A 26,047-nucleotide genomic window follows, 5' to 3' on the forward strand; every position below is an offset into this window, starting at 1 on the left:
AGATGAGCAAGGCAGAGCTGGGGATGGAGATGAGCAAGGCAGGGAGGATGACGGAGATGAGCAAGGCAGGGCTGGGGATGGAGACGAGCAAGGCAGGGCTGGGGATGGAGACAAGCAAAGCAGGGAGGATGACGGAGATGAGCAAGGCAGGGCTGGGGATGGAGATGAGCAAGGCAGGGCTGGGGATGGAGACGAGCAAGGCAGGGCTGGGGATGGAGACGAGCAAGGCAGGGAGGACGATGGAGACGATCAAGGCAGATGATGCTGCAGTCACGAGGCACAGAGAAGCCAGCTAAGGGAGAGAAAAGCCGGCAGGGCAGCGGAGACCGCCGGGGGGAGCTTCCTGGGGCTGGGGTGTCCCTGGTCATGCATGGCGCAAGGTGCAGCCCCTGCGTCATCCCGGGGGTGACCGCAGAGCAGCAGCGCAGCGAGCGGAGCGGAGCGGGGAGAGCCCGCGGGACTGCCCCACGCTCCACGTCGCTCCGGATGCAGAGCCCGGGGCCAGCGGAGACCTTAGGCGACCTGCTTGGGCATCCCGTTTCTGGCAGGCCGTTGCTCCTCCTGGCCCGAGCCCGCGGGGCCGTGCTGGGCAGAGCCGTCCCTTCAGCCAGGCCTCCATCCGACCCGAAGGCACGAAAGCGGAGGAGACCCCCCGCCGCAGCCGGGGTCTGGTCCAGCCCGTGACTCACCCTCGCTGCAAAGAGCGGCTGCCGGTGCCAGCGGGAGCGTGTCAGGTTTCAGCCTCCAGCCCCGGGCTCGCGTTCGGCCCTTTCCCCGCTGCTTAAAGAGCCCGTCCGAACCCGGCGTCATCTGCCCGCGGCGTCCTCGCGCGCTGCAATCGCGTCGCCTTTCGGTCTTCTTGAGCAGCCCAAGGGATTTCGCTGCGCGCGTTTCTCGCAAGCAGCCGTTTCCACACACACCCCCCCCCCCGCTCTCAGATCATCCTGGGGCTCTTCCCTGCCCTTGCCCTGCTCTCCAGCCGTCTTCTCCAAAGCCAGGCCCGCAGCCGGCTGCAGGTGCACGCAGCCCGGTGCTGAGCAGGGGCAAACTGCCCGCGAGCGCGACCGAGGATCGCATCGCCTCGGCACCCCCCCCCCCGTCACTGCCGAACCCCCTTCTGCGTCCTGACTTTGCAGTCCGCGGTCCCCTCTCCGCGGGCCTCGTCCCCGGCCCGGCTGCCCCGGTCGCTTGGAGGACGACGGCGCGCGTCGCCTGCGCCGGGCCGGCAGTCGCGGTTGCTCCATCTTTCCGCAGCGTTTTGCTGCCGCGTGCGTGTTTTCGCAGCACCGATTGCACGTAGACTGTTAGCACAGCTGTTGCGGAGCGTTCGGCACGATAGACGAGCCCATTAGCGACTTCCCCGCAGCCGCCCGCTTTCTGAAACCTGTTGTTTAGCCAGACCGTAAGCTCCTTTGCTTGTGGCTTATTAACGTTGTACAGGCCTCGTTGTTTTAATCCAAAAACCGTGTGACGTTAGCCGACCGACCAGCACCAGTTATTAAATCTGAGCGGTTGCTTTTATTGGCCGGACCTGTAGTCGCTGCAAAAGAAAACGCTCCGGTTTGTTTGATCAGACCTGTTAGGGCACCGCTTTTGCGTTCCTACCCCCGGATTCTTGATCCGTTGCGTTTGGTGTCGGCTCCCCCGCGTTTCTGCCTGGGACGGCTCCCAAGCGCCGCGGGCTGTGCTGCAGGTCGCTTGCTCCTCTTGTTCCTTGTGGATTTGGCACCGTCTGAACGCTCCCCGGAGCCTGGAATTCCCCCGCGATCAAACACCAACGGCTGCAAGTCAATCTCCTCCGCCGGGCTCCGGGGGATGAAGTATCCAGGTGTGATGGTGTCAAAACGGTTATCCCTCCCGGAGCTTGTCTGGTTTCCTCCTTAGTTGTGAGTGAGCTGGAAAGTCCTTCAGCAGCCTCCAGGAGCGATTCGTTCCCAGGTGTCACCTAGGAACGCACTTTCCACGCTTCAGCCGGGTCTGCACCATGGCTAACAGTTGCATCCTCACCTTGCCGTGACGGACTTGCGTTCCTGCCAGGGTTTCCTTCTGCTCCTGAGTCCTTAAACGTCCGTCCGCCTCACGCCCTGCCAGCCAAAGGGGTCTCCCCGATGCCTTTCATTTCCCTTCTCAAAAATTCCACACCTCGCACGTGGATTGCTGCTTCCTCTTCGTTACACGTTGGCTTCTCACTTCTGATTGCCGCCTTCGGTTCACCCCTGATCCAGCATGGGCTTTTAGCCAAAGGCCTGTTCTTCCCGTGCCGCGGAAGCGCGGCTTTCTGGCCGTCTCATCGGTTCTTCGGGCGCTGGCCCCCCGCTCCCGTTTGCTCTTCTCCTCCGGCCCCTTCCCTTCCGAAGCTCCCCGGCGTGGGAAGGTGGCCCTTTCCGGGCGCCCGGTCCTCGCGCTGCCGGTGGGGCCCGTCTCTGGCTCGCCCCCCCGGGGCGCGGCGAGACCGGTCCTCAGTCCTCCGGCGTCCCCCACGTCCCGGCCGGGGGTTGTTTCGTCTTCGCCCGTGGTAGCGAGGTCCTCCTGTCCGCACGGCGCCTCGTGCTCTAGGCGGTAACCGTCTCTCGGCTTGAGAAACTCTGAGCATGTTTTCCGTCTGCCGCAGGGAGCCCCCGGCACGCGCCCTGGCCCTGGAGACACCCGCACAGCAGCAGCCTTTCTTCCCTTGCCTTTGGAGAGAAGTGGTCTGGGAGCGGTTCATCCTCCTCTCTAGTCTGAGTCAATGGTGTGTAGCAGACCCCAGGCTCCCAGCCCGGCTTTGCCGGGGACCACGTGAGTCCGCGTGCCGGCAGGGTCCTGCCGCCCGAGCGCTCGGTAACTCTGAACCTTCCCAGCCTTATTCCCGCAGAGATCAGAGACGGGAACAGGATAACTGAGATACTGGAGGAGGCCCAAGGGCCACCTCGCCAGGCGTCGGGTATCCGACGGTGGCCGGGAGCAGATGGCGGAGAGGAAGCGCAGATGGGACGGCCCCGGCCCTCGCATCGGGCCTCATCCTGGCCTGGCGTCGCTGGGGACCAGCGCGGGCGCGTGCAGGAGGTACCCTCTCCTCTCCCCTCCTCTCCTCCCCGCGTCGCTGGGAGCCGTGGTGCCCGGCGCACCTCCTCTCCCGCGCGGCTCTGCAGCCCCCCCTGAGCCGTCCGCATCTTCCCTTCTGGCGTCCTTCACGTCCCGTCCCGTCCCGTCCCGTCCCGTCCTCCGCGCGGCACGCGGTGAGCAAAGACGGAGCGCCAAGCTCCTGCCGGGGGCCGGCCGGTGCCAGCGTCCTCGGAGGTACCTGCGTTCCCCGGCGCCTCCCCCCCCTTCTCCGGCCTCGGTGCAGCCCGGAGCAGGGCGACCGGGCGGCCGAACGAGAGCAGCGCTCTTCCCGATCCCCGGCGCGCGTCCGCACCGCTCGGGGGCTGCGGAGAGAGAGAGAGAGAGATGCTGCACGTGGGATGCTGGGGGGCAGCCGGGAGGCGAGACGGGACACGTCCAGGGGGCTCGGGCGCCGCAGCCGCCGTCGGACAGCGCCGCGAGCCGCGCTCGGGCCCCGGCGGCGAGAGCGTGCTGCAGCCGGCACCGTGCACGCACGCGTGCGCCTAGCCGGTGCCCCATGTCCTTGTCCTCGCCGGCGTGTCCCCGGGGGCGGCCCCCCCTCCCTCCTCCCGCAGCTCCCTGCCCGGGGACTTTGCACCCGGAGCTGCCCTGCGCGGGGGCCCACGCTGCCCGCGGAGCGAGGAGCGGAGGGGGTGGTGCGGGCGCTGCGCTGCGCCGCGCAGGGCTGCTCGAGAGCGGCCGCCCTCCTGCGGGGACTGCTCTCGGCGCAGCTCTCGGCCGGCGGCGTGCAGAGGGCACCGGCGGGGGGTCTGCCCGGCTCCCGGCACCTCCGGGGCCCCCGGCGCTGCTCCGCGCCTCTGGCAGAGCGTGCTGCAGCGTTGCAAGCCGTGCAGCTGCGTGCTGCGCCAGCCGCCAACGCTGCTCGCGAGAGTGGCTGGGATGCTGGGCCGGCTCCCGGGGACGGAGGGGCCCAGCCGCCCGTGCCTCAGTTTCCCCACCTGAGACCCCCCCCCCCGGTCCCTAGGCAGGGCCACCTGGGCTCATCCCTTCCAGCCCGCCGGGCTGGGAACGGCCCCGCAGGCAGGAGGCTCCAAAGCCCCCGCGTGTCACCAGCCGGCACGGCCGCCGTTGCTCCGGCACGGAGCAAGGACGTGCTGCTGCAAAGCCACTGGGCCCGGGGCCAGCCGGCCACAGGAGTCCCCCCCCCCCCCCCCCCCCCCGCCTGCGTCTCTTGGAGGGGTGTCCGGGGGGGTTGCGGCTCCGTCACGGGAGCGGGGCAGCCGGCGAGGGGGCGACCGTGCCGCGTCCGGAGCCACACGCGCGCGCGGTGTACCGGGAGCGGGGGCCCCCGCGCGCCGTCCCGGCTGCCCGCGAGCCCGGCGCTTCCCCCCCCCCCCCCCCCGCTTGGCCTCGTGACCCGGCTGCTCTGAGCGCGCGAAGGCTTTGCAACCCCAGAAACGGCTGCGTTTATTTTTAGCCGCTTTCCCGGCAGCGGCTCGGCGCCTACCTGCAAAGCGCGAGATGGGCCGATAGCACAGGAAACCAGCAGGCCGAGCCGGGCTCGGCACGCCGCGCCGCACCGCACCGCGCCGCCCCGGCCCCCCGCGCCCCGGGACACGCTCCCGCCGGCTCCCGGCCCCGAGCCCCGGCACGGCGGCGACGGCGCCCGGCTGGCCCCATCCCGGCTCATCGCTCCTCTCTCTTCTGTGTCGCAGGCAAGGAAGAGAAGGAAGAAAACAACTTCGACACCCTGAAAATGGAGGCAAGTATGTCCTGGGGCCGCCGACCCCGCGCCCGCTGCGGCCGGCAGCCCGGAGGAGCCCGCGGCGCGGCCCCGGCACCGGACTTTCCCAGGCCCCGGCGGGCAGCGGGAGCGCCCGGAGCTGCGGGGCCGGGCTCCGGCACCCCGTGCCTGGTGAACCCTCCCTCGACACCCGCGCCCCGAGAGCCCGTGCGCCGGATCGTGCCGTGTCCGTGCTGGGAGCCAGGCGGCACCAGGCCGTGACCGAGCTCGTGAACGCCCCCGAAGGCGGTCCCCATCCCTCGGGACGGTCCCTATCCCTCCGGATGGTCCCCAGCCCTTGGGATGGTCCCCATCCCTCAGGATGGTCCCTATCCCTCCGGATGGTCCCCATCCCTCAGGACAGTCCCCATCCCTCAGGACGGTCCCCATCCCTTGGGATGGTCCCCAGCCCTCAGGATGGTCCCTATCCCTTGGGATGGTCCCCATCCCTCAGGATGGTCCCCAGCCTTCGGGACAGTCCCTATGCCTCTGGTCAGTCCCCAACCCTTGGGATGGTCCCCAGCCCTCGGGACAGTCCCCAGCCCTCGGGATGATCCCCATGCTTCAGGACGGTCCCTATGCCTCGGGACGGTCCCCAGCCCTTGGGATGGTCCCCATCCATTGGGACAGTCCCTCTCCCTCGGGACGGTCTCCATCCCTCGGGATGGTCCCCTATCCCTCTTGATGATCCCTATCCCTCCGGATGATCCCCATCCCTCGGGATGGTCCCTATCCCTCGGGATGGTCCCTATCCCTCGGTATGGTCCCCGGCCCAGGCTGGCTCCCAAACCCTGCAGGACGGGGCCAGCGGCATCCTGGCACAGTGCAGCCAGCCGGGTGCAGCGCCGGTGCGGTTGCGGCCCCGAGAGCCGGGTGCTCGAGGGACATGCAGCATCCATGCCCGGAGCAGCCCCCCGGCCGTCCCCCGGCGGGATGCTCGGCCCCGGCACCTCGGGGCGGCCCCGCTCCTTCCCCGCCACCTCTCACCTTAACTCTGCCCCCGCGGCCGGCAGAGCCCTGCACAGCCCCCGCCGCCCCACGGGCCGAGCCACCCCTTCAGCCTCGTCCCTCTCCTCCACAGGGCTCCCGAGGGCGGCTGCGCGGAGGGCTGGGCTGGGAGTCGAGCCTGCGCCAGCGGCCCATGCAGCGGCACACCTTCCAGGCCGGCGACCCCTACTACATCAGCAAGCGCAAGCGGGACGAGTGGCTGGCCCGCTGGAAGAGGGAGGTAAGCACGCGGCGGGGACGGGGCGGCGGCGAGCCCGAGCCCGGCCCCGCGGCCGGCAGCTCGTTGCAGCGGCGCTCCCGACTCCGGGCGGCGCTCCGGGAAAACGCCACGGCGCACGGGGCGCCGGCGGCACGCGGGGGGCAGCCGGCACAGGATGTGGGCTGGCGCAGGAAGGGCTGCCGCGCGCCCCTGGCTCGCGCCTGCCGTGAGATAACGCCGCTGCGGCCGCCCGGCCAGTGGGGCCAGAGCCCCGGGTGCCTGCCGTGCTGCGCTGCACCGTGCTGCACCGTGCTGTGCTACACTGCACCGTGCCGCACTGTGCTGCGCCATGCCGTGCTGCACCGCGCTGCACCGTGCCATGCTGCACCGTGCCACACTGCACCACACTGCACCATACTGCACCATGCTGCACCAAACTGTGCCGTACCATGCTGCACTGTGCTGCACTGTGCCACGCTGCACCGCACCATGCCGCACTGTGCTGCACCATGCTGCACTGTGCCGCACTGTGCCATGCTGCGCTGCACCACACTGCGCCACACTGTGCTGCACCGTGCTGCACTGTGCCGTGCTGCGCTGCACCACACTGTGCCGCACTACACTGCACCGCGCTGCACCACGCTGCACCGTGCTGCACCGTGCTGCACCGCGCTGCACCGCAGGGCCGTCGCCAGCACCTCCCCGCCGCAGGCAGCGTTGCAAACGGGCCGGGTGGCGGCGGGTGGCGGCGCGGCTGCTCCCCGGCACGAGGCACGAGGCAGCCTGCCCGCTCGCCGCCCGCCGCGCCGGCAGTGACGGCGAGCGAGGTTTCAGCCAGATGACTGCAACCCCCCCCCGCTGCGGCTGGTTTCGCACCGTGGCCGGTGTGACCAGGAGCGGGCAGTTTCATTTCTTGCTTCTAGTCAGGCCGGGGACGGGTTTCTGCCCCGGCCCAGGGCTCCGGCGTCTCGCGGCGGCTCAGCTCCAAACGCCGGCCGCTTTCCTAGAAAGAAGAAGCCTTCAAGGGGCGGCTCGGCAAAGCCCACCGCGCGCCGTGTCCCCGGGCCGTGTCCCCGGGCCGTGCCCCACGCGGCGGGCTCCGTCCCGGGAAGCGCCGCCGGGAGCAGAGCAGGCGCGCAGGGTCCCAGCAGCCGCCATGGCCTTCCCGCAGCTCCGCTTCCCCCGTCTTTCTGCCAGCCGGCTGCTTTCGGGACTTTCCTGCGCGCGCATCCCATCTTCCGCTGCGTTCCCTCATGCCAGCGGGTGCCCCGGTTGGGGCTCTGCCGGCGGCTCCCTCCGTCCTTGGAGCGGCCGAGCCGATCTCGCCTTTCCTCCCCGTTTCCAGGGGAACCGGCGAGCGCCGGGCCGTGACGCAGCTGAAATCGTAAGAGCCGAGCGCCCCGCGGCTCGCGCCGTTCCGTGCGTGCAAGGGAGGGCTGCACCGCGCCGTGCTGCACCGCACCGCGACCGTCCCCCGCCGCTGCCCCTCGCCCCCGTCCTTCTCCCGCGCGCCTCCCGCCGGCCCGGGTCTCCCTGGCAACAAGTCCCCTCCGGCACTGCACTGCCGCACCGCGCCGCTATTTATAGCCCCGCGCTGCCTCCCTCCTGCCCGCTCTGCCTCCCCGCTGCCACCAGGCTCGGCACGCGGAGGGGGCACGGCCGGCACGGCTGGGGAGTCCCTGCAGTGCACAGGGCACAGCTGGGGTGTCCCTGCAGTGCACAAGGGCATGGCCAGGGTGTCCCTGCAGTGCACAGGGCACAGCCGGGTGTCCCTGCAGTGCACAGGGCATGGCCAGGGTGTCCCTGCAGTGCACAGAGCACAGCTGGAGTGTCCCATGCAGTGCACAGGGCATGGCCAGGGTGTCCCTGCAGTGCACAGAGCACAGCTGAGTGTCCCTGCAGTGCACAGGGCACAGCTGGAGTGTCCCTGCAGTGCACAGGGCACAGCTGGGGTGTCCCTGCAGTGCACAGGGCATGGCCCAGGGTGTCCCTGCAGTGCACAGAGCACAGCTGGAGTGTCCCTGCAGTGCACAGGGCACAGCTGGGGTGTCCCTGCAGTGCACGGGGCATGGCCAGGGTGTCCCCGCAGTGCACAGAGCACAGCTGGAGTGTCCCTGCAGTGCACAGAGCACAGCTGGGGTGTCCCTGCAGTGCACAGGGCATGGCCAGGGTGTCCCCGCAGTGCACAGGGCACAGCTGGAGTGTCCCTGCAGTGCACAGGGCATGGCCAGGGTGTCCCCGCAGTGCACAGGGCACAGCTGGAGTGTCCCTGCAGTGCACAGGGCACAGCTGGGGTGTCCCTGCAGTGCACGGGGCATGGCCAGGGTGTCCCTGCAGTGCACAGGGCACAGCTGGAGTGTCCCTGCAGTGCACAGGGCAATGGCCAGGGTGTCCCTGCAGTGCACAGAGCACAGCTGGAGTGTCCTGCAGTGCACAGGGCATGGCCAGGGTGTCCCCGCAGTGCACAGGGCACAGCTGGAGTGTCCCTGCAGTGCACAGGGCATGCCAGGGTGTCCCCGCAGTGCACAGGGCACAGCTGGAGTGTCCCTGCAGTGCACAGGGCATGGCCAGGGTGTCCCCGCAGTGCACAGGGCACAGGCTGGAGTGTCCCTGCAGTGCACAGGGCACAGCTGGGGTGTCCCTGCAGTGCACGGGGCATGGCCAGGGTGTCCCTGCAGTGCACAGGGCACAGCTGGAGTGTCCCTGCAGTGCACAGGGCATGGCCAGGGTGTCCCTGCAGTGCACAGAGCACAGCTGGAGTGTCCCTGCAGTGCACAGGGCATGGCCAGGGTGTCCCCCGCAGTGCACAGGGCACAGCTGGAGTGTCCCTGCAGTGCACAGGGCATGGCCAGGGTGTCCCCGCAGTGCACAGGGCACAGCTGGAGTGTCCCTGCAGTGCACAGGGCATGGCCAGGGTGGTCCCTGCAGTGCACAGGGCACAGCTGGAGTGTCCCTGCAGTGCACGGGGCATGGCCAGGGTGTCCCTGCAGTGCACAGGGCACAGCTGGAGTGTCCCTGCAGTGCACAGGGCACAGCTGGGGTGTCCCTGCAGTGCACAGGGCATGGCCAGGGTGTCCCTGCAGTGCACAGAGCACAGCTGGAGTGTCCCCTGCAGTGCACAGGGCACAGCTGGGGTGTCCCTGCAGTGCACGGGGCATGGCCAGGGTGTCCCTGCAGTGCACAGAGCACAGCTGGAGTGTCCCTGCAGTGCACAGAGCACAGCTGGGGTGTCCCTGCAGTGCACAGGGCATGGCCAGGGTGTCCCCGCAGTGCACAGGGCACAGCTGGAGTGTCCCTGCAGTGCACGGGGCATGGCCAGGGTGTCCCCCGCAGTGCACAGGGCACAGCTGGGTGTCCCTGCAGTGCACGGGGCATGGCCAGGGTGTCCCCGCAGTGCACAGGGCACAGCTGGGGTGTCCCTGCAGTGCACGGGGCACGGCCGAGGTGTCCCCGCGGAGCACAGGGCACAGGCAGGGCGTCCCCCAGGGTGCAGCATGCAGGGCACCGGGGGCACAGCCAAGGCAATCCCCACAGCACGCAGGGCACAGCTGGCAGGGCAGGGGGTGCCCACCGGGTGCAGTGCAACGGGGCACAGCTGGCACAGCTGGAAGGAGGTGCCACAGGGGGTTCTGAGCCCGCAGGCACATCCCGCGCTGGGGCAGGCGCTGGGGACCCGGCAGGGCCCGTGTGTGGCTGCGCGTGGCAGGGCACGGTGGAGGCTGGGGGCGCCAGCGAGGCAGCCGCCCCCGGGAAACCCACCCCGGCATCGCTGGGCTGTGCTGGGGGCCCCACGTGGCAGGCAGCACTCAGTCCTGCTCCGGCCCCTGTTCCGTTCCTGGCATGGCATGGGCACCGTGCGCCGGAGCCACGGCTCCATGGGCTGAGCAGCCGGGCTGCTGCGCTGCTTGCCAGGGCGGCCCCTGGTCCGTTGCACCATGCCCCGGCTTTGCACCGTGCCCAGGTTCGCACTGTGCCTAGATTTGCACCGTGCCCGGGTTTGCACCATGCCTGGGTTTGCACCCATGCCCAGGTTTGCACCGTGCCTGGGTTTGCAACCGTGCCTAGATTTGCACTGTGCCCAGGTTTGCACCGTGCCTGGGTTTGCACCCATGCCCAGGTTTGCACCGTGCCTGGGTTGCACCGTGCCTAGATTTGCACCGTGCCCAGGTTTGCACGTGCCTAGATTTGCACCGTGCCCAGGTTCGCACTGTGCCCAAGTTTGCACCATGACCAGGTTTGCACTGTGCCTAGATTTGCACTGTGCCTGGGTTTGCACCGTGCCCAGGTTTGCACCGTGCCCGCGGGTTTGCACTGTGCCCAGGTTTGCACTGTGCCTAGATTTGCACCGTGCCCCAGATTTGCACCGTGCCCAGATTTGCACTGTGCCCGGGTTTGCACCGTGCCTGGGTTTGCACCGTGCCTGGGTTTGCACTGTGCCAGGTTTATATCATGCCTAGATTTGCACCGTGCCCATGTTCGCACCGTGCCTGGGTTTGCCACCATGCCCAGGTTTGCACCGTTGCCCAGGTTCACACCGTGCCCGTGTTCGCACCGTGCCTGGGTTTGCACCGTGCCCCGGGTTTGTACCATGCCCAGCTTTGCACTGTGCCTGGGTTTGCATCGCGCCACCTCCACGGAGTGAGCCACGCCAGCCCACGGCCCCAGCGCCGGCCGGGCCACCCGCTGCACTCATCCCTGGAGCGCCCCACGGCCCCCGCGCGCTCCCGCAGCAACGTTGCAGCGGCCGAGGACAGATTTTCCAAACGCACGGTTTCCTGCACCAGAAAAATGCGCGTTCAGGTCAGCCAAAACGGTGTATCGGCCAAAAAAAAAATTGGGAAAAAAAATGTTTAAGAGATCAAAATACTTGTTTTCAGTAGTTTCTTATTCTCAAACAACGCTGGCTTTAGCTCCACTTAACGCCTTTATTTTTCTAATAGGTTGAAGTGGGTTTTCTTTCACTAGGGGAGAAAACCCGAATGTTTGGGGCTGGGTCAGGTTTTTTCCCCTCGGTCCCTTCGGCGCGGTGCACAACCCACGCGCGAGCACCGTGCCCGGCTCCGCTCGTGGCTGGTCGTGGGTGCCGGCGTTGCAGCGCCCCGGCGTCGCCGAGAGCCCCGCCGAAACCTGCCTGGCGCCAGCTCCAGCCCTGCCTCGTTCGCTAAATTAGAGAGTCGTTAGTGCCATCTATTTTCTCTCTCTGGAGGTCCTTAAACACTGTAATCAAGTCACCTCTTCATCTTATTTTTAGTCAGCTAGGCAGCGAAGGCTTTCAGCCTCCATTAAAGCCTTTCCTCCCTCCCTGGGGTCATTTGGGGTTTCTCCCGGCGCCGTTTCTCGACTGCGCTGGCAGCGGCACAGGTACGTGCCCCGGTGCAGCGCGCGGCGGTGGCACAGCCGGTGCACGGCACAGCCGGTGCATGGCACAGCCGCCCTGGGGACGCGTCCCCGACGGAGCCGGCCCTCCGCAGGGACCGGAGGGGTTTGCCCAGGTTATCCCTAGCTGTGGTTAGCCCTATTCTGGTTAGCTCTAGCCCAGGTTATCCCTAGCCAGGGTTATCCCTTGCCCAGGTTATCCCTAGCCCTAGTTAGCACTAGCATGAGTTATCCCTAGCCCAGGTTAGCCTAGCCGGGATTAGCCTTGGCCTGGGTTATCCCTATCTGGGTTTATCCATAGCCAGGGTTATCCGTAGCTGGGGTTATCCCTAGCCTATGTTATCCGTAGCCGGGGTTAGCCCTAGCCCAGGTTATTCCTATCCCAGGTTAGCCCCACCCCAGTTTAGCCCTATCCCAAGTTATCCCTAGCTGGGGTTAGCCCTATCCCAGGTTATCCCTATCCCAGGTTATCCCTAGCCCGGGTTATCCCTAGGCCAGGTTAGCCCTAGTCCAGTTTATCTCTAGCCAGGGTTATCCCTAGCCCAGGTTATCCCTGGCCTGGGTTATCCCTAGCCAGGGTTATCCCTAGCCCAGTTTAGCCCTAGCCCAGGGTAGCCCTAGCCGGGGTTATCCCTACCCCAGGTTTTCCCTAGCCCGAGTTATCCCTACCCCAGGTCATCTCTAGCCACGGTTGGCCCTAGCCCAGGTTAGCCCTATCCCAAGTTAGCCCTAGCCGGTGTTATCCCTAGCTGGGATTATCCCTGGCCCACGTTATCCCTAGCCCAGGTTATCCCTAGCCCGGGTTAGCCCTAGCCCAGGTCATCCCTAGACCAGGTAATCTCTAGACCAGGTTATCCCTAGCCCAGGTTAGCCCTATCCTGGGTTATCCTTAGCCTGTGTTAGCCCTAGCCCAGGTTATCCCTAGCTGGGGTTAACCCTATTCCAGGTCATCCCCAGCCGGTGTTATCCCTAGCCCAGGTTAGCCCTACCCTGGGTTATCCCTAGCCGGGGTTATCCCTGGCCCAGACTATCCACAGCCAGGTTTATCCGTAGCCGGTCCGCCTGGACGCCCCGGCTGGCAGGGCAGGGCAGGGCCGGCTGCGGGGCCCGAGGGCCGGCGCTGGGGGTTGTTATCTGGATGAGGCCATCGGCTGCAGATGCCCTTTAACTCCTCGCTAATGGCTGCGGGATGGGAGATTTCCTGCCTCTCCGAGGCCCGGCCGGCCGCTGCCTCCCGAATGCCGGGCGGGGAGCAGCCCCCAGCGCCGTCCGCCGCGGGGCCCAGAGCCCGGCTCGCCTCCGTCCTCCGGGCACCGGCTCAGCCCTGCTCTCCCGGTCCGGGACCGCGGCGCCGGGCGAGGGGTGCTGGGGGCACCGGGCGTCCCGGCTGCTGTGCCCCCGCGGCGGCCGGGGGGCACGTGGGGGTGGGCGCCGCTCGGCCGGGTTTGGGGGGGTCGCCGTGCTCCCGGGGGCTCGGGGCGCCCCGCGTGCCCCCGCCGGCACCGTGGGTCCGGGCGCCGTTTGGGCCTGGGGCTCCTGCTGGGTCCCGCGCTCGCCGGGCAGCGCCAGGGCTGGGGGCTCTGGGAGCAGGCGGCCGGCCGCTGGGATGGGGCTGGCTCCAGGAGGGCTCCGCACAGGGGTCTGCTGGCTGCCCCCATCCCCACTCCCCCCACCCCATTCCCCATCCCCACACCTCATCCCCATTCCCCATCCCCACTCCCCATCCCCACACCCCATCCCCATTCCCCAAACCCCATCCCCATCCCCATTCCCCATCCCCACTCCCCATCTCCATTTGCACCCCCATACTCCATCCTCATTCCCCATCCCCATTCCCCTCTCCCCATCCCCATCCCCGCTCCCCATCCCCATTCCCTATTCCCCATCCCCATCCCCCTCTCCCCAACCCCATTCCCCATTCCCACACCTCATCCCCATTCCCCATCCCCACTCCCAATTCACCACTCTCCATTCCTCATCCCCACACCCCATCCCCACTCCTCATCCCCATTCCCCTCTCCCCATCCCCACACCCCATCCCCATCCCCCTCTCCCCATCCCCACTCCCCATCCCCATTCCTCATCCCCACACCCCATCCCCACACCCCATCCCCATCCCCCTCTCCCCATCCCCACTCCCCATCCCCATTCCTCATCCCCATCCCCCTCTCCCCATCCCCACACCCCATCCCCACTCCCCATCCCCAATCCCCATTCCCCTCTCCCCATCCCCATCCCCCTCTCCCCATCCCCACACCCCATCCCCATCCCCATCCCCGCTCCCCATCCCCGCCGCGGCTCCGCCGCCCTCCGCCGCATTGTCCCCCCGGCAGCCCCATCCCCGGGGGCAGCGGCCATCCCCACTCCCCATTCCCCATCCCCCACACCCCATCCCCACACCCCATCCCCATCCCCATTCCTCATGCCCACTCCCCATCCCCGCCGCGGCTCCGCCGCCCTCCGCCGCATTGTCCCGCCGGCAGCCCCATCCCCGGGGGCAGCGGCCATCGGCCCCTTTTGTGCCGCCGCTCTGCAACACAAAGCGGCCCCTGAGCGCCGCCTCTGCATGACACAGCGGCACAAAGGGCAGCGCTTCCCGGTGCTCCCGGCGCTGGACGCGGGCCGCTCCCCGGGCCGGGCGCTCCCCGTGCAAGGGCGAGCAGGAGCTCGGCTCGCCGCGCCCCGCTCGGACGTGGGTCGGGTCCACGCGTGTGCACTGGCGCCGGTAACTGCATGTGCGCTAGTGCGTGCGCCCAGACACATCTGCGTGCACCCGGGCACCCCTGCGTGCACCTGGGGACCTCTGCATGCACCTGGGGACCTCTGCATGCACCTGGGCACCTCTGAGTGCACCCGGGCACCTCTGTGTGCACCCGGGCACCTCTGCATGCACCTGGGCACCTCTGCGTGCATGCAGGCACCTCTGAGTGCACCCAGACACCTCTGCATGCACCTGGGCACCTCTGCGTGCATGCAGGCACCTCTGAGTGCACCCAGACACCTCTGCATGCACCTGGGCACCTCTGCATGCACCTGGGCACCTCTGAGTGCACCCAGACACCTCTGCATGCACCTGGGCACCTCTGCGTGCATGCAGGCACCTCTGAGTGCACCCAGACACCTCTGCATGCACCTGGGCACCTCTGCGTGCATGCAGGCACCTCTGAGTGCACCCAGACACCTCTGCGTGCACCCGGGCACCCCTGCGTGCACCTGGGGACCTCTGCATTCACCTGGGGACCTCTGTGTGCGCCCAGACACCTCTGCGTGCACCTGGGGACCTCTGCGTGCACCCGGGCACCTCTGTGTGCACCCGGGCACCCCTGCGTGCACCTGGGGACCTCTGCATGCACCCAGGCACCTCTGCATGCACCTGGGGACCTCTGTGTGCACCTGGGGCCGTCTGCGTGCACCCAGGCACCTCTGTGTGCATGCAGGCACCTCTGCATGCACCCCTGTGTGCACCTGAACACCTCTGCATGCACCTGGACACCTCTGTATGCACCCAGACACCTCTGCATGCACCTGGGGACCTCTGCATGCACCCAGACACCTCTGTGTGCACCCCAGGCACCTCTGCATGCACCTGGACACCTGGGCACCTCTGTGTGCACCCAGACATGTCTATGTGCACCCAGACACCTCTGCGTGCACCTCTGTGTGCACCTGGGCACCTCTGCATGCACCCAGACATGTCTGCGTGCACCCAGACACCTCTGCTTGCACCAGACACACCAGTCCTGGCACCAAGTGGGTCCAGCCCCTCGGCCTCTCCCCGGCGGGGAGTCGGGATGTGCAGTCTGCACAGGCGCTGGCACAAGGCTTAGCCCTCGGGGGCCGAGTGGTCGTTTTAGGGGACCCAGAATAATCCCCTCCGGTGTTAGACAGTAAAGACAGGACTAGACTTTCCATGGAGAAGGGGAGCCATGGCAATAGGGAGACTTGGAAGAAGCAAGCTGCTGCCCTCCGCTTTCCCATGGCAGCTGAACCCAAGGCCAGCTCTGTTCCCGAATTCCTCCTCTGCCATCGCTGAGCGGGGAGGCCATGCCTGGGATTATGCCGGGATCCTGCCTCTGTGCATTTGCCTTTCACCAGTGATGCAGAAGGAAATCCAGGATCCTCGCTGGTGCGGTCCACAGGTGACAGACTCCGGGTGGAGCCGGCTCCAGCAGCAGTGTGGACAGTGCGCCACATGCAAATTAACGGAGGATCAGGATCTAGGCAGGGGGACCGTGTCTTGGAAAACAGCGGCTCTGGAAAGGGCTCAGTGGCCAGGGCACACAGGCATTGCCGGCGCCACGGCCTCGCTGGGGCTGGCGAGGTCTCGGCCGCGTGGGCTCGGAGGCGCTGAGCAGGCGTGGGAGATGCGCTGGAGCACCGCAGGCAGCACGGCACAGTCGCTACTGGCCGCTGCACCCCACGGTGGGAATCCATTTTAAGAAGGTTCCCGGAGCGGTTCAGCGGAGAGCTGCAGGGCTGGAGGGAGGCCGGGCAGCCCGGCCGCCGGGAGCGCTCGGCAAACCCCGCGTGTTCAGCCGTGCGCCGACAGGGCTCAGGGGCATCTCCGCTGCTGGTGGGAGGAAGGCGACAGCCCAGACCAAGGCAGAACTCAGTCCAGCGCCTGTAGGTCCAAGTGAGGCGCTCCCCCCCAGCGCTCCCCCGTGCAGGACCCAGGTTCGATGAGCAGATGCTGCGTTGTGGGCTCGGCAGAAGAGCTCAGGCTGGTTGCACGCTCGCTGCGAGGTGGGGTTTGACTTTGCTCCTGGTTGTCCCCATGGCCGCTGCTGATCGATGCGTTAATGATGTACTGGTCTCTCTCCTGGCTTCCCTTCAGAGAGGATTTCCAGCCTGTTGAAGGACCCGTGGACCCGTGTTTATCCCTGGTCCATGGGGAAGGGGATTTCTTCCTTCCCCCGCTGGTCCAGTGCAGCTACCGCGCGAGCCGGCACACAGCGGGGCGGGCAAGCTGGGCTCTGGGCTGCCGAGGGGCTCAGTCCCCTAGGCAAGGAGCTGGAGCGATGCCGAGGGAGCCCCAGGCACCCAGCCCTTGTCCGTCCTGCTCCCGGGGGCCATGAGCTCTGCAGAGCCCCGGCTCTGCAGCCCGGAGCCCAGGCCCTGCCTCTGCGCCAGGGGGGGCATGTACCAGGGCAGCTGGCTGTTGTGGGGACGTATGCGGGGTATATGACTGCTAGGGGGACGTGCATTGGGGCGCCTGCCTGTTAGGGGGACGTGTGTTGGATAGCTGGCTCCTGGGGGACGTACATGGGATATCTGGCTCTTGTGGGGATGTACATGGGATATCTGGCTCTTGGAAGATGTGCATGGGATATCTGACTCTTGGGGGAAACGTGTATTGGATATCTGACTCTTGGAGGACGTACATGGGATATCTGGCTCTTGGAGGACATGCATGGGATATCTGGCTCTTGGAAGATGTACATGGGATACCTGGCTCTTGGGGGATGTGCATGGGATATCTGGCTCTTGGGGGATGTACATAGGATATCTGACTCTTGTGGGACGTACATGGGATATCTTGCTCTTGGGGGGACGTACATGGGAAGTCGGGCTCTTGGAGGACGTGTATGGGATATCTGGCTCTTGGGGGGAAGTGCTTTGGCACAGCTGGCTGTGAGAGGGACGTATTTTGGGTCATTCTTCTCATCTTGCTGCAGCTCCCCTCCAGGGCTGGCCGGTGACGAGGGCCAGCACCCCTGCCTCCCTCCCACCCCAGCATAGCTGAGTCGTGGGACAGGAACCCCCCCAGCACCCCCAGGCTCGGGTGTCTGGTGTCCTCTCTCCACCCCCTGTCCGAGGAGTCGGCCGTGGCTTTGCTCAGGGCTCAGTGCTCATGGCTTGTGGTGAGCAGCCTTGTGGACCGGGAGGGTCATGTCTTGTCTTGGTGGGCTCCCTGCAACCATCCTAGACCGGTGTCTCCGTGCACGTTTTCCCAGGGTCCCTCTGGGCTCTGGCTGGCCAAGGGGGCCTGTCGATGTGCCCCAGGGCTGTCAAGAGCCTGCCACTCCCTGAGAGCTCTCAGGGCACAGGGCACATTCCCTGTCGGGGCTGGTCCTGGTGCCAGGATGAGCGTAAGGTCTTCCCTCTCCTCCTGCACTGGCTGAGGGGTGCTGGCGGGGACCGGGTGCCCCAGGCCGTGGTGGTGAGTCCACAGCGACTTTCCCAGGAGGAGGCAAGCGGGATCGGTGCCGCTCAGCTGGGTGTGCAGCCTGTGGGCAGATGTTGCCTCCCAGATCCAGCTGTGCCAGGCCAAAAGGCCACCGTCTCCAGCTGCTGGGCTCTGCCTTCGGCCAGCGGAGATGGCCCCTCGGAGCTGCTGGAGGAGCTGCTGGCTGGACCGCATGCTGCCGCGTGTCGGTCGGGGTGAGCAGGGCTCCCTGGGGCGTGCGGGGCCACGGCGTCGGTGACCTGTGTGCGCAGATGGGCTGAATCAGGTCAGCTGGACCCAGACTGGTCCAGTGCCAGTGTGCGCAGACAGGCTGAACCAGGTCAGCTGGACCCAGACCAGTCCAGTGCCGGTGTGCACAGATGGGCTGAACCTGGTCAGCTGGACCCAGACCAGTCCAGTGCCAGTGTGCCTGGATGGGCCGAACTGAGCCAGCCGGTCCTGCAGCAGTGCCAGTGTGCATGGATGGGCTGAATGGGGCCAGCTGGTCCCGCAGCAGTGCCAGTGTGCCTGGATGGGCCGAACCGAGCCGGCCGGTCCCGCAGCAGTGCCAGTGTGCATGGATGGTCTGAACCGAGCCGGCCGGTCCCGCAGCAGTGCCAGTGTGCATGGATGGGCTGAACGGGGCCAGCTGGTCCCGAAGCAGTGCCAGTGTGCCTGGATGGGCCGAACCGAGCCGGCCGGTCCCGCAGCAGTGCAGTGTGCCCAGACGGGCCGAACCGGGGCAGCCGGTCCCGCGGGAGCCCCCGGGCCGGGCTGCGGGCCGGGCCGGGCCCTGCGGGTCGCACCTCCCCCGGGTGCCGGGCGCCGGGCGCGGGGCCCCCCGCGGAGCGCATCGCGGCGCCGGCAGCCCCATGCCCGGGGGCGCGGCCGCCCCCCGCTTTTGTCCTGCTGCTCTGCAACACAAAGGGGCGCTGGGTGCGGCGCGGCGGCACAAAAGGCCGCGCTGGCCGGCGCCGGGCGGGAGCCGGGCCCGGCCGCGCCGCCGGGGGCCGAGCCGAGCCGGGCCGCGCCGCCGCGGGCCCGCCGAGCCGCACCGCGCTGCCGCCGCGCCGCCCCGCAGCCCGCCGGGCACGGCCGGTGAGTACCCGCGGGCCGCGCCGCCGCCTGCTGCACGGCCCGGACTGGACCGGGACCGCGACCGCGACCGGGACCGCGACCGGGGCAGCTCCGAGCACGGACGGGGAGCGACCCCGCTGCTTGCACGGTCTGCACCGGACCGGGACCGGGGCAGCAGCGAGCCCGGACGGGCAGCGGTCCCGCTGCTGGCCCGGCCCGGCCCGGCCCGCTGCGCTCCGGGCCGCTCGCCGGCTCCTTCCCCGCTGCGGGCCGGGCCGGGCCGGGTGATGGACAGGGCTGTGCCGGGCCGCAGCGGTGAGGAGGTACCGGACCGCGCCACGCCGGGCCGGCGGAGACGGTGACGAGTGAGGCCGGACCGGACCGTACGGTGCCGGGGAGGAAGCGCCGGATCGGGGTAGAGCCGTGCCGGGGAGGGGTATCGGACCGGGCCGTGCGTGCCCGGGGAGGGATGCTGAGCTGGACCGTGAGTGCCGGCCGGGGGAGGGGGTATTGGACCGGACCGGACCGTGCCGTGCCGTGCCTTGCCGGGGAGGGATACTGGACCGGACCGTGCGTGCCGGGGCCGGGGAGTTAGTGCTGGAGGAGGCGCGGGCCGGGAAGGGGGTCGGGGCGCAGCGGCCCGGGGCCGACCCAGGCCGAGCCGTGCCGTGCCAGACCGGGCCGGCCGGGCCGTGCGGAGCCGTGCGCACCGGGCCGGGCCGAGCCGAACCGAGTCGTGCGGACCGGGCCGGGCCGAACCGAACCGGGCTGAGCCGAGCCGAGACGTGCGGGCCGGACCGAGCCGGACCGAACCGAGCCGAGCCGTGCGGGCGGGGCCGGGCCGAGCCGGGTCGAGTCGAACCGAGCCGAGGCGTGCGGCGGGGGCGGGGCGGCCGCGGCCGGGCTGGCCCCTCGCCAGCCGCGCAGCCCCCTCCCCGCCGCAGCCAACCAGCCGGGCCGGGAGGGACCATGTGACCCGGAGTTCCCAGACAAAGAACCGCCGGCCGTGCCCCCGGGAGCCCGGCCCGGCCCGGCTCGGCCCGGCCCGGCTCGGCCCGGCTCGGCTCGGCCCGGCCCGGCCCGGCCGCGGCGCCCGCATGGGTAGGTGGCCTGCGCGGGGCGGGCGCGCCGCGGTGAGGGGCGCACGGGGCGGCCAGGCCCGGCCCGGCCCGGCCCGGCCCGGCCCGGCCCGGCCCGGCACAGGGGCCCGGTCCGGCCCGGGTATGGCCCGGCTCGGCTCGGCTCGGCCCGGCCCCCCGCGGGGGAGCCCACACGGCTCGGCCCAGGGGCGCAGCTCCGGCCCGGTGCAACTTCATTCGGCGCGACCGGCTCTGCCCCACACTCTTGATCCCCGGCCCGGCCCGGCCCGGGGTCTCCCCAGCGGGTCCCGCTTGGTGCCCGGCTGCTGGGGACCAGGACACCGGCGGTGGCTGGGGACAGCAGGGTCCCCGGGCAGGGAAACACCGGGTGCCCCGAGGCCACCCGGGTGCTGTGCACGAGGGGACACCGGGTGCATCGGGGCCACCCGGGTGCTGTGGATGTGCAGGAGGGGACCCCGGGTGCAGGCGCTGCACGGGAGGGGACACCGGGGGCCCCACAGGAGGGGACCCCGCGGCCCTGGAGCTGTGGCGCTGCACGGGAGGGGACACGGGGACCCTGGAATTGGGGCACTGTCTCGGGGGCGGCCGCTCCCCGGCGCGGGGAAGGGTTTCTTGGCGGGGTGCTGTGCCGGGTGGGGGCTCCCGGGCAGCGTCGTGACTCTCCGTGCGGGACGGGGGTGCATCCCGGGGAGCGGGTGCCGTGGAGGGGGCTCGCTCGGGCGACGCTGCAGCTCTCCGATGGGGCGGGGGGGAGCCCACGGCGGGGGCAGCGGCCGGGTGTTTGCTCTCAACAAGCTGAGCCGGGGGAGGCCAAACCAGGAGGGAAGAGCGGGTGGTGGGACCGACGGGGAGGCCGCACTGGTGGCACTGGGACCGGCGGGGAGAGCTGGCCTGGTGGCACTGGGGCTGGCTGCCGCGCCGGACTGGGGCCGTGCGAGCTCGGAGCAGCCCTCCTGCGGGACCCCGCACCCCCGCTGCCCGGGTTGTGCAAAGAGCAGCAGGCGTGCGAGTGTGCAACCTAGGCTGCACGGAGGGAAGCAGCTCGGGCTGGGGACACGGGGCCATGCGGGGGGGGGGGGGACGCCGAGGAGGGGGCCGTCCCGGTGCACAGGGGAGGGGGGCGGGCGCGAGAGCCCCGGGCAGCAGGGCAGCAGCAGAGGAGGCTCTTGCGCTGCGGCTCCCGTGCGCCCTTCCTGCCCCCGGTGCCGCCGGGTTGCTCCAGGGCCGGAGATGCCTTCCCGGGGCTGGCTCCTGTCCTGCTCCGTGCCCTTGTCCTGGGGCTCGGCAGGGCGGCCGGCTGCCCTTGCGCCCCGGCTCTCCGGATGCTGGCTCATCTGTCCTGGCCCTTGGGGGCTGATCCCTGGGAGCAATTGGGGTGCCTCTGCAGAGCGCCGTAAACCCCGCCGGGGCGGGCGGCACGTGATGGATGGGGCAGGAGGCTGGTGGTTTTGGGGACGCAGCACTCAGGCGCAGCCAGGCAGGGAGCCACGTGCAGCGTCCGCCAGAGCAGAGCGGTGCGGAGCAGCCTGTTCCCCCCCTCTGGAGCTCGTCCCTGTGCCACCGAGCCCTTCGTCCATGCGCAGCCCCTGCAAGGGCCGCGGGACGGGGCTGACGCCTGCGCCGGGGGCTCGGCGGCGTGCTGCAGCCTCTGCTTCCCATGCCCCTGCCGCGGAGCCGGAGCGCCCGGGACCCCCTGGTCCCAGACTGCTCCCTGCAGCCCTAGACGTGTCTCCAGGCCACCGCGTGCCGTCCGCCTGCCCCGCCGGCTCCACGGGCCCTTCCCTGGTGCCGGCTGCAGCTTTGCAACCCCCCTGCCCGTCCGTGCCCTTCCCGGGGAGGTCAGGTCACATGTGCTGGCAGCTCTGGCAGGAAGGGAGGGCGGTGGGAGCAGCCACCCTTGGCCAGGCTCAGTCTCGCTTTGTACGGTTGCCCACTGGCCCAGCGTGAGCCCTGCGTGCTCTGCAACGCTGCCCACGGCATCCCCTCCCTCCGCAACTGCAATGGGGAAACTGAGGCACCAAGCGAGGGCGACCTGCCCCAGGCCGCACTGCCCGAGGGGCCGGGACAGGGTGGCCGTGGCTATTGCTGGGGTGCTACTGGGGCAGCTCACGCGTCGCTGCTGCAGGGGGGCCTGGTAGGAGCCTGCCCCACGGCCTGGGGTCCTGCCGGGGCCACCGAGCCCATGCGAGGGTCCGGGTCGTGCTGCTGAACACAGCCCCCGCGCTGACCTGCATGAGCCCCTCCAGCCCCGAGCTGCATCTCGGGTCTCCTTGGGGGCCGGGGGAGGGCGGCAGAGTCGGGACAGAGGCGCACGTCCCGCTCCACGGGGAGCCTTCGCCCCGAGGAGGAGGGTGTCCAAGGCTGGAGCGGGCAGGACGGTCGCTCAGAGCTCCTTGCTGGGTGCGCAGGGGGCTGCGGACGGGGTCCAGCAGTGCTGCCGGGGCCCCTGGTCCCTCTGAGCATCCCCTGCTCGGGGAGGAAGAGGAGCGCGGTGCTCCCCGGGGTTACCCAAGGTGCCCGGCCGTGGGGCGGGCTGTCGGCCCCGAGGCGGGGAGCCGCCGTGGGTCAGCCGTGCCAGCAGCGCCCCGACCTCTAAAACCCCGTCTCCTCCCGGCAGGCTGAGAAGAAGGCCAAGGTCATCGCCGTGATGAACGTGGTGGAGGAGACGCCGCGGGCCGAGCCCCAGAAGGAGGAGGAGGCCAGCCCGCCGGCCTCGCAGCAGCCCACGGACCCCGCCTCGCCCAACGTGGCCACCACGCCTGAGCCAGTGGCGGCCGATGCCGTGGACAAGAGCACGTCCAAGTCGGCCGATGACGAGCCCGAGTACGAGGTGAGCGAGTCGGGATTCGCGGAGCTGCGCCGGGGCGCCGCGGCCGCCCCTCGCCGCCGGCAGGACGAACTTCTGCTCCAGCCTCGTGCGTGCCTTGGCCGTCGCTCTGCCGGTGCAAGCCGGAGAGGTGGCCTTGCAGCCCGCGCTTCCGTGCATCGTCCCCCGCGGCCCCAGGGCTTTCCTGGAAGTGAGCTGCGACGTGCCGGTAAAGCATGAGTTGTGTGCGCATGCCGGGCAGCCCGTGCTGCATTCCCACCTTGGGATCTACCCGCACCTGCAGCCCGCCCGGGGATGCAGGAGATGGTTTCCGCGGGTGCAGACGTCGCTAACCCCGGTGCCGCAGCCCCTGCTTGCCTGCCGCTCCCGCCGGGCTCCGCGGGTCCCCCGTGCCCTCGCCCTGCTCCCGCAGCGCGCCCCGGCGTCGCCCGGCCTCTCACGCTGCCTCCGTCTCCTGGCGCAGGACGGCCGAGGCTTTGGCATAGGCGAGCTGGTGTGGGGCAAGCTGCGCGGCTTCTCCTGGTGGCCCGGACGCATCGTCTCCTGGTGGATGACCGGCCGGAGCCGGGCGGCCGAGGGCACGCGCTGGGTCATGTGGTTCGGGGACGGCAAGTTCTCGGTGGTAAGTGGCACCTCCGGGTGCGGACAACGCCGTTGCCCCGTGGCTGCCCGCAACAGCCTCCGAGCACGCGGTCTCCCCTCCTCGCCCTCTCCTGCCTCCGTCTGCCCCCTTTCCCTTCCTCCGTCCCCCTCGGCGAAGGGGAGCGGGGACGCGGTCCGCTGCAGGCACCGCGGTCCCCCTGCCCGGGGCTGGCGTCTCAGGGCCGCCCCGTCGCCGCAGGTCTGCGTGGAGAAGCTCCTGCCGCTCAGCTCCTTCTCCAGCGCCTTCCACCAGGCCACCTACAACAAGCAGCCCATGTACCGCAAAGCCATCTACGAGGTGCTGCAGGTGAGAGCCGCCATCCGTCCGTCCGTCCGTCCGTCCGTGGGGGGGCTGTGCATGCTCAGCCCCCACCAAGGGCGTCCGTGCCGTGGCGGTGACGATGATGATGATGGTGACGACGGTGACGGCCCGGGATGTGGTGGCCTTTGCAGGTGGCGAGCAGCAGAGCGGGGAAGATCTTCCCCGCCTGCCCCGAGAACGACGAGACGGACACCTCCAAGGTGGTGGAGATCCAGAACAAGCAGATGATCGAGTGGGCGCTGGGGGGCTTCCAGCCGTCCGGCCCCAAAGGCCTGGAGCCCCCTGAAGGTGAGCGGCCACGGGGGGGGTGGACACGGTCCCCGCGCTCGGTGGGGGCAGAGCCGCCCGCGTCCCCCTGCAGCCTCCCGGAGCCGTGCACGGCTCTGGTCCTGCAAAACAGCCCGGGCAGCAAGGCGCCAGCCCCCAAAACCCCGCGCGGAGCTCCGTCCCCGGCCGGATGGGGACCTGCTCCGTGATGACCTTGGAGACCGACCAACATCTGCCCGGGCGGAGACGCCGGGACGCCCGCCTGAGCCTCCGGCGGGGGCTGCATCCGTAATCCCTGACCTTTCCATCCGTGCCAAGCGTTGCAAACCGGCCCCGGGCCCCCGGGGCGCGCGCGCGGCAGCCGCGTGGGAGGCGCCTGGGCCCCAAAGTCGCCGCCGGAGGCTCAGCCGCCCCGCTGGTGTCTTGCAGAGGAGCGCAACCCCTACAAAGAAGTTTACACGGAGATGTGGGTAGAGCCGGAGGCGGCCGCCTACGCCCCACCCCCGCCCGCCAAAAAACCCAGGAAAAGCACAACGGAGAAGCCCAAGGTCAAGGAGATCATCGACGAGCGCACACGAGGTACCCGTCCTCCCCGGGGGGGGGGGGCGGGGGGACGCCCCCGCGCACGGGTGCACCCCGGGGTCCTGACCGCTGCTCTCCCTCCCCAGAACGGCTCGTCTACGAGGTCCGGCAGAAGTGCAGGAACATCGAAGGTGAGCGCGGAGCGGTGCCGGCGGAGAGGCCGCCCGCGGCGCTGAGCTCCCGCTGGCCGTGAGCGGCCCCGTCTCGTTTTGGGGGTGCGGAGCAGGAGGGCGGCAGGGGGTTGTTTGCAGAGCCTCCAAGGTAACTTTCCTCCCCTGCTGCCACCCAGATATCTGCATCTCCTGCGGGAGCCTCAACGTGACCCTGGAACACCCTCTATTTATCGGAGGAATGTGCCAAAACTGCAAGGTAACGGAGGGGGCTGCCCAGGGCTGCCCGGGCTCGCAGGGGCCCGCGGGAAGCGTCGCCGCCCCCCCGCTCACGCCGCTGCTTCCCCTCCCCTCCAGAACTGTTTCTTGGAGTGCGCATACCAGTACGACGACGACGGCTACCAGTCCTACTGCACGATCTGCTGCGGTGGCCGCGAGGTGCTCATGTGCGGCAACAACAATTGCTGCAGGTCGGCGCTGCCGCGGGTCCCCGCCGGGGTGCGGGTCCTTGCATGGGGCTGGCGTTGCAGGTCTCGGCGTGGGGCTGGGGGGGTTTGGGCAGTGCCGCGGATGCTGCGGGTCCTGGTGGGTCTCGCCAAGGGGTCGGGGGGCTGCAGCGGGGTCCGTTGGTGCCCGTTAGGGCGTCGGGATAGCAGGGAGGGGGAAGCGGCTCCCATCAAATCAACGTTGCGGCCGCATCCGGGGCTGGGGGACGGGGCAGCGGGGCTTGGCTGGGGGGACCATCTCCACCACCACGGTGTCACCTCCGCCAGCGGCTCCCCATCCATCCCTGCTGGTGGGAGATGCCGCGTTGTCCCCACCGGGGATGGAGCCCGGGCCCATGGCCGATGCATGTCCCATCCCATCCCATCCCGTCCCGTCCCGCAGGTGCTTCTGCGTGGAGTGCGTGGACCTGCTGGTGGGCCCCGGGGCGGCCCAGGCGGCCATCAAGGAGGACCCCTGGAACTGCTACATGTGCGGCCATAAGGGCATCTACGGGCTGCTGCGGCGGCGGGAGGACTGGCCCTCCCGCCTCCAGATGTTCTTCGCCAACAACCACGACCAAGAATTCGTGAGTGCGCCCCGGCGTCCCTGTTGCCCCCCCGCGCGCCGCCCGGCCCCGCGCCGCCCCCTTCCCTCCCTGCCTCCCTCCGTCCGCCTTCACGCCCCGCCGTCTCGCCCGCAGGACCCACCAAAGGTTTATCCGCCGGTGCCGGCCGAGAAGAGGAAACCCATCCGAGTGCTCTCGCTCTTCGACGGCATCGCCACAGGTGGGTGGCTGCGGGGGGGGGGGAGCTGGGGCGCCGCGGTGCCGGGTTAGGTCCCGTCCCACCGGCTGCTCGCGGAGGAGCCGGGATGCGGAGAGCGGGATAAGGGCGGATTCGGGCCGGGATGGCAGCAGTTCGGGCTGCGCGGTGGAGACGGGGTGGCAGAAATGGGTGCGGGGACGGAGGGGGGGGGGTCCCTGCACCCATCAGGGCGCTCGGTGCTGGCTGCACCCGGCGCGTCCAGGCCAGACCTGGGGCCGTGCCGTCTCCAGGCC

At 69.4% G+C, this 26,047-nt stretch overlaps 1 protein-coding gene across 3 annotated transcripts in view; it reads left to right on the forward strand.

Annotated features, from left to right (window-relative positions):
- DNMT3A (DNA methyltransferase 3 alpha) overlaps positions 1–26,047 on the forward strand; it is a 63,556-nt gene that overhangs the window by 32,425 nt on the left and 5,084 nt on the right. For all 3 annotated transcript variants that reach the window (XM_067294505.1, XM_067294507.1, XM_067294506.1), the window contains exons 5-16: positions 4,761–4,807; positions 5,910–6,056; positions 22,372–22,584; positions 23,045–23,203; positions 23,423–23,530; positions 23,677–23,833; positions 24,242–24,391; positions 24,481–24,525; positions 24,684–24,763; positions 24,862–24,974; positions 25,393–25,576; positions 25,691–25,775. In XM_067294505.1, the coding sequence (XP_067150606.1) occupies positions 4,761–4,807; positions 5,910–6,056; positions 22,372–22,584; positions 23,045–23,203; positions 23,423–23,530; positions 23,677–23,833; positions 24,242–24,391; positions 24,481–24,525; positions 24,684–24,763; positions 24,862–24,974; positions 25,393–25,576; positions 25,691–25,775 (1,488 nt within the window). The remainder of the gene's footprint in view (positions 1–4,760; positions 4,808–5,909; positions 6,057–22,371; positions 22,585–23,044; positions 23,204–23,422; positions 23,531–23,676; positions 23,834–24,241; positions 24,392–24,480; positions 24,526–24,683; positions 24,764–24,861; positions 24,975–25,392; positions 25,577–25,690; positions 25,776–26,047) is intronic.

This window comes from Apteryx mantelli, chromosome 3 (genome assembly GCF_036417845.1).
Source record: "Apteryx mantelli isolate bAptMan1 chromosome 3, bAptMan1.hap1, whole genome shotgun sequence".
Taxonomy (NCBI): domain Eukaryota; kingdom Metazoa; phylum Chordata; class Aves; order Apterygiformes; family Apterygidae; genus Apteryx; species Apteryx mantelli.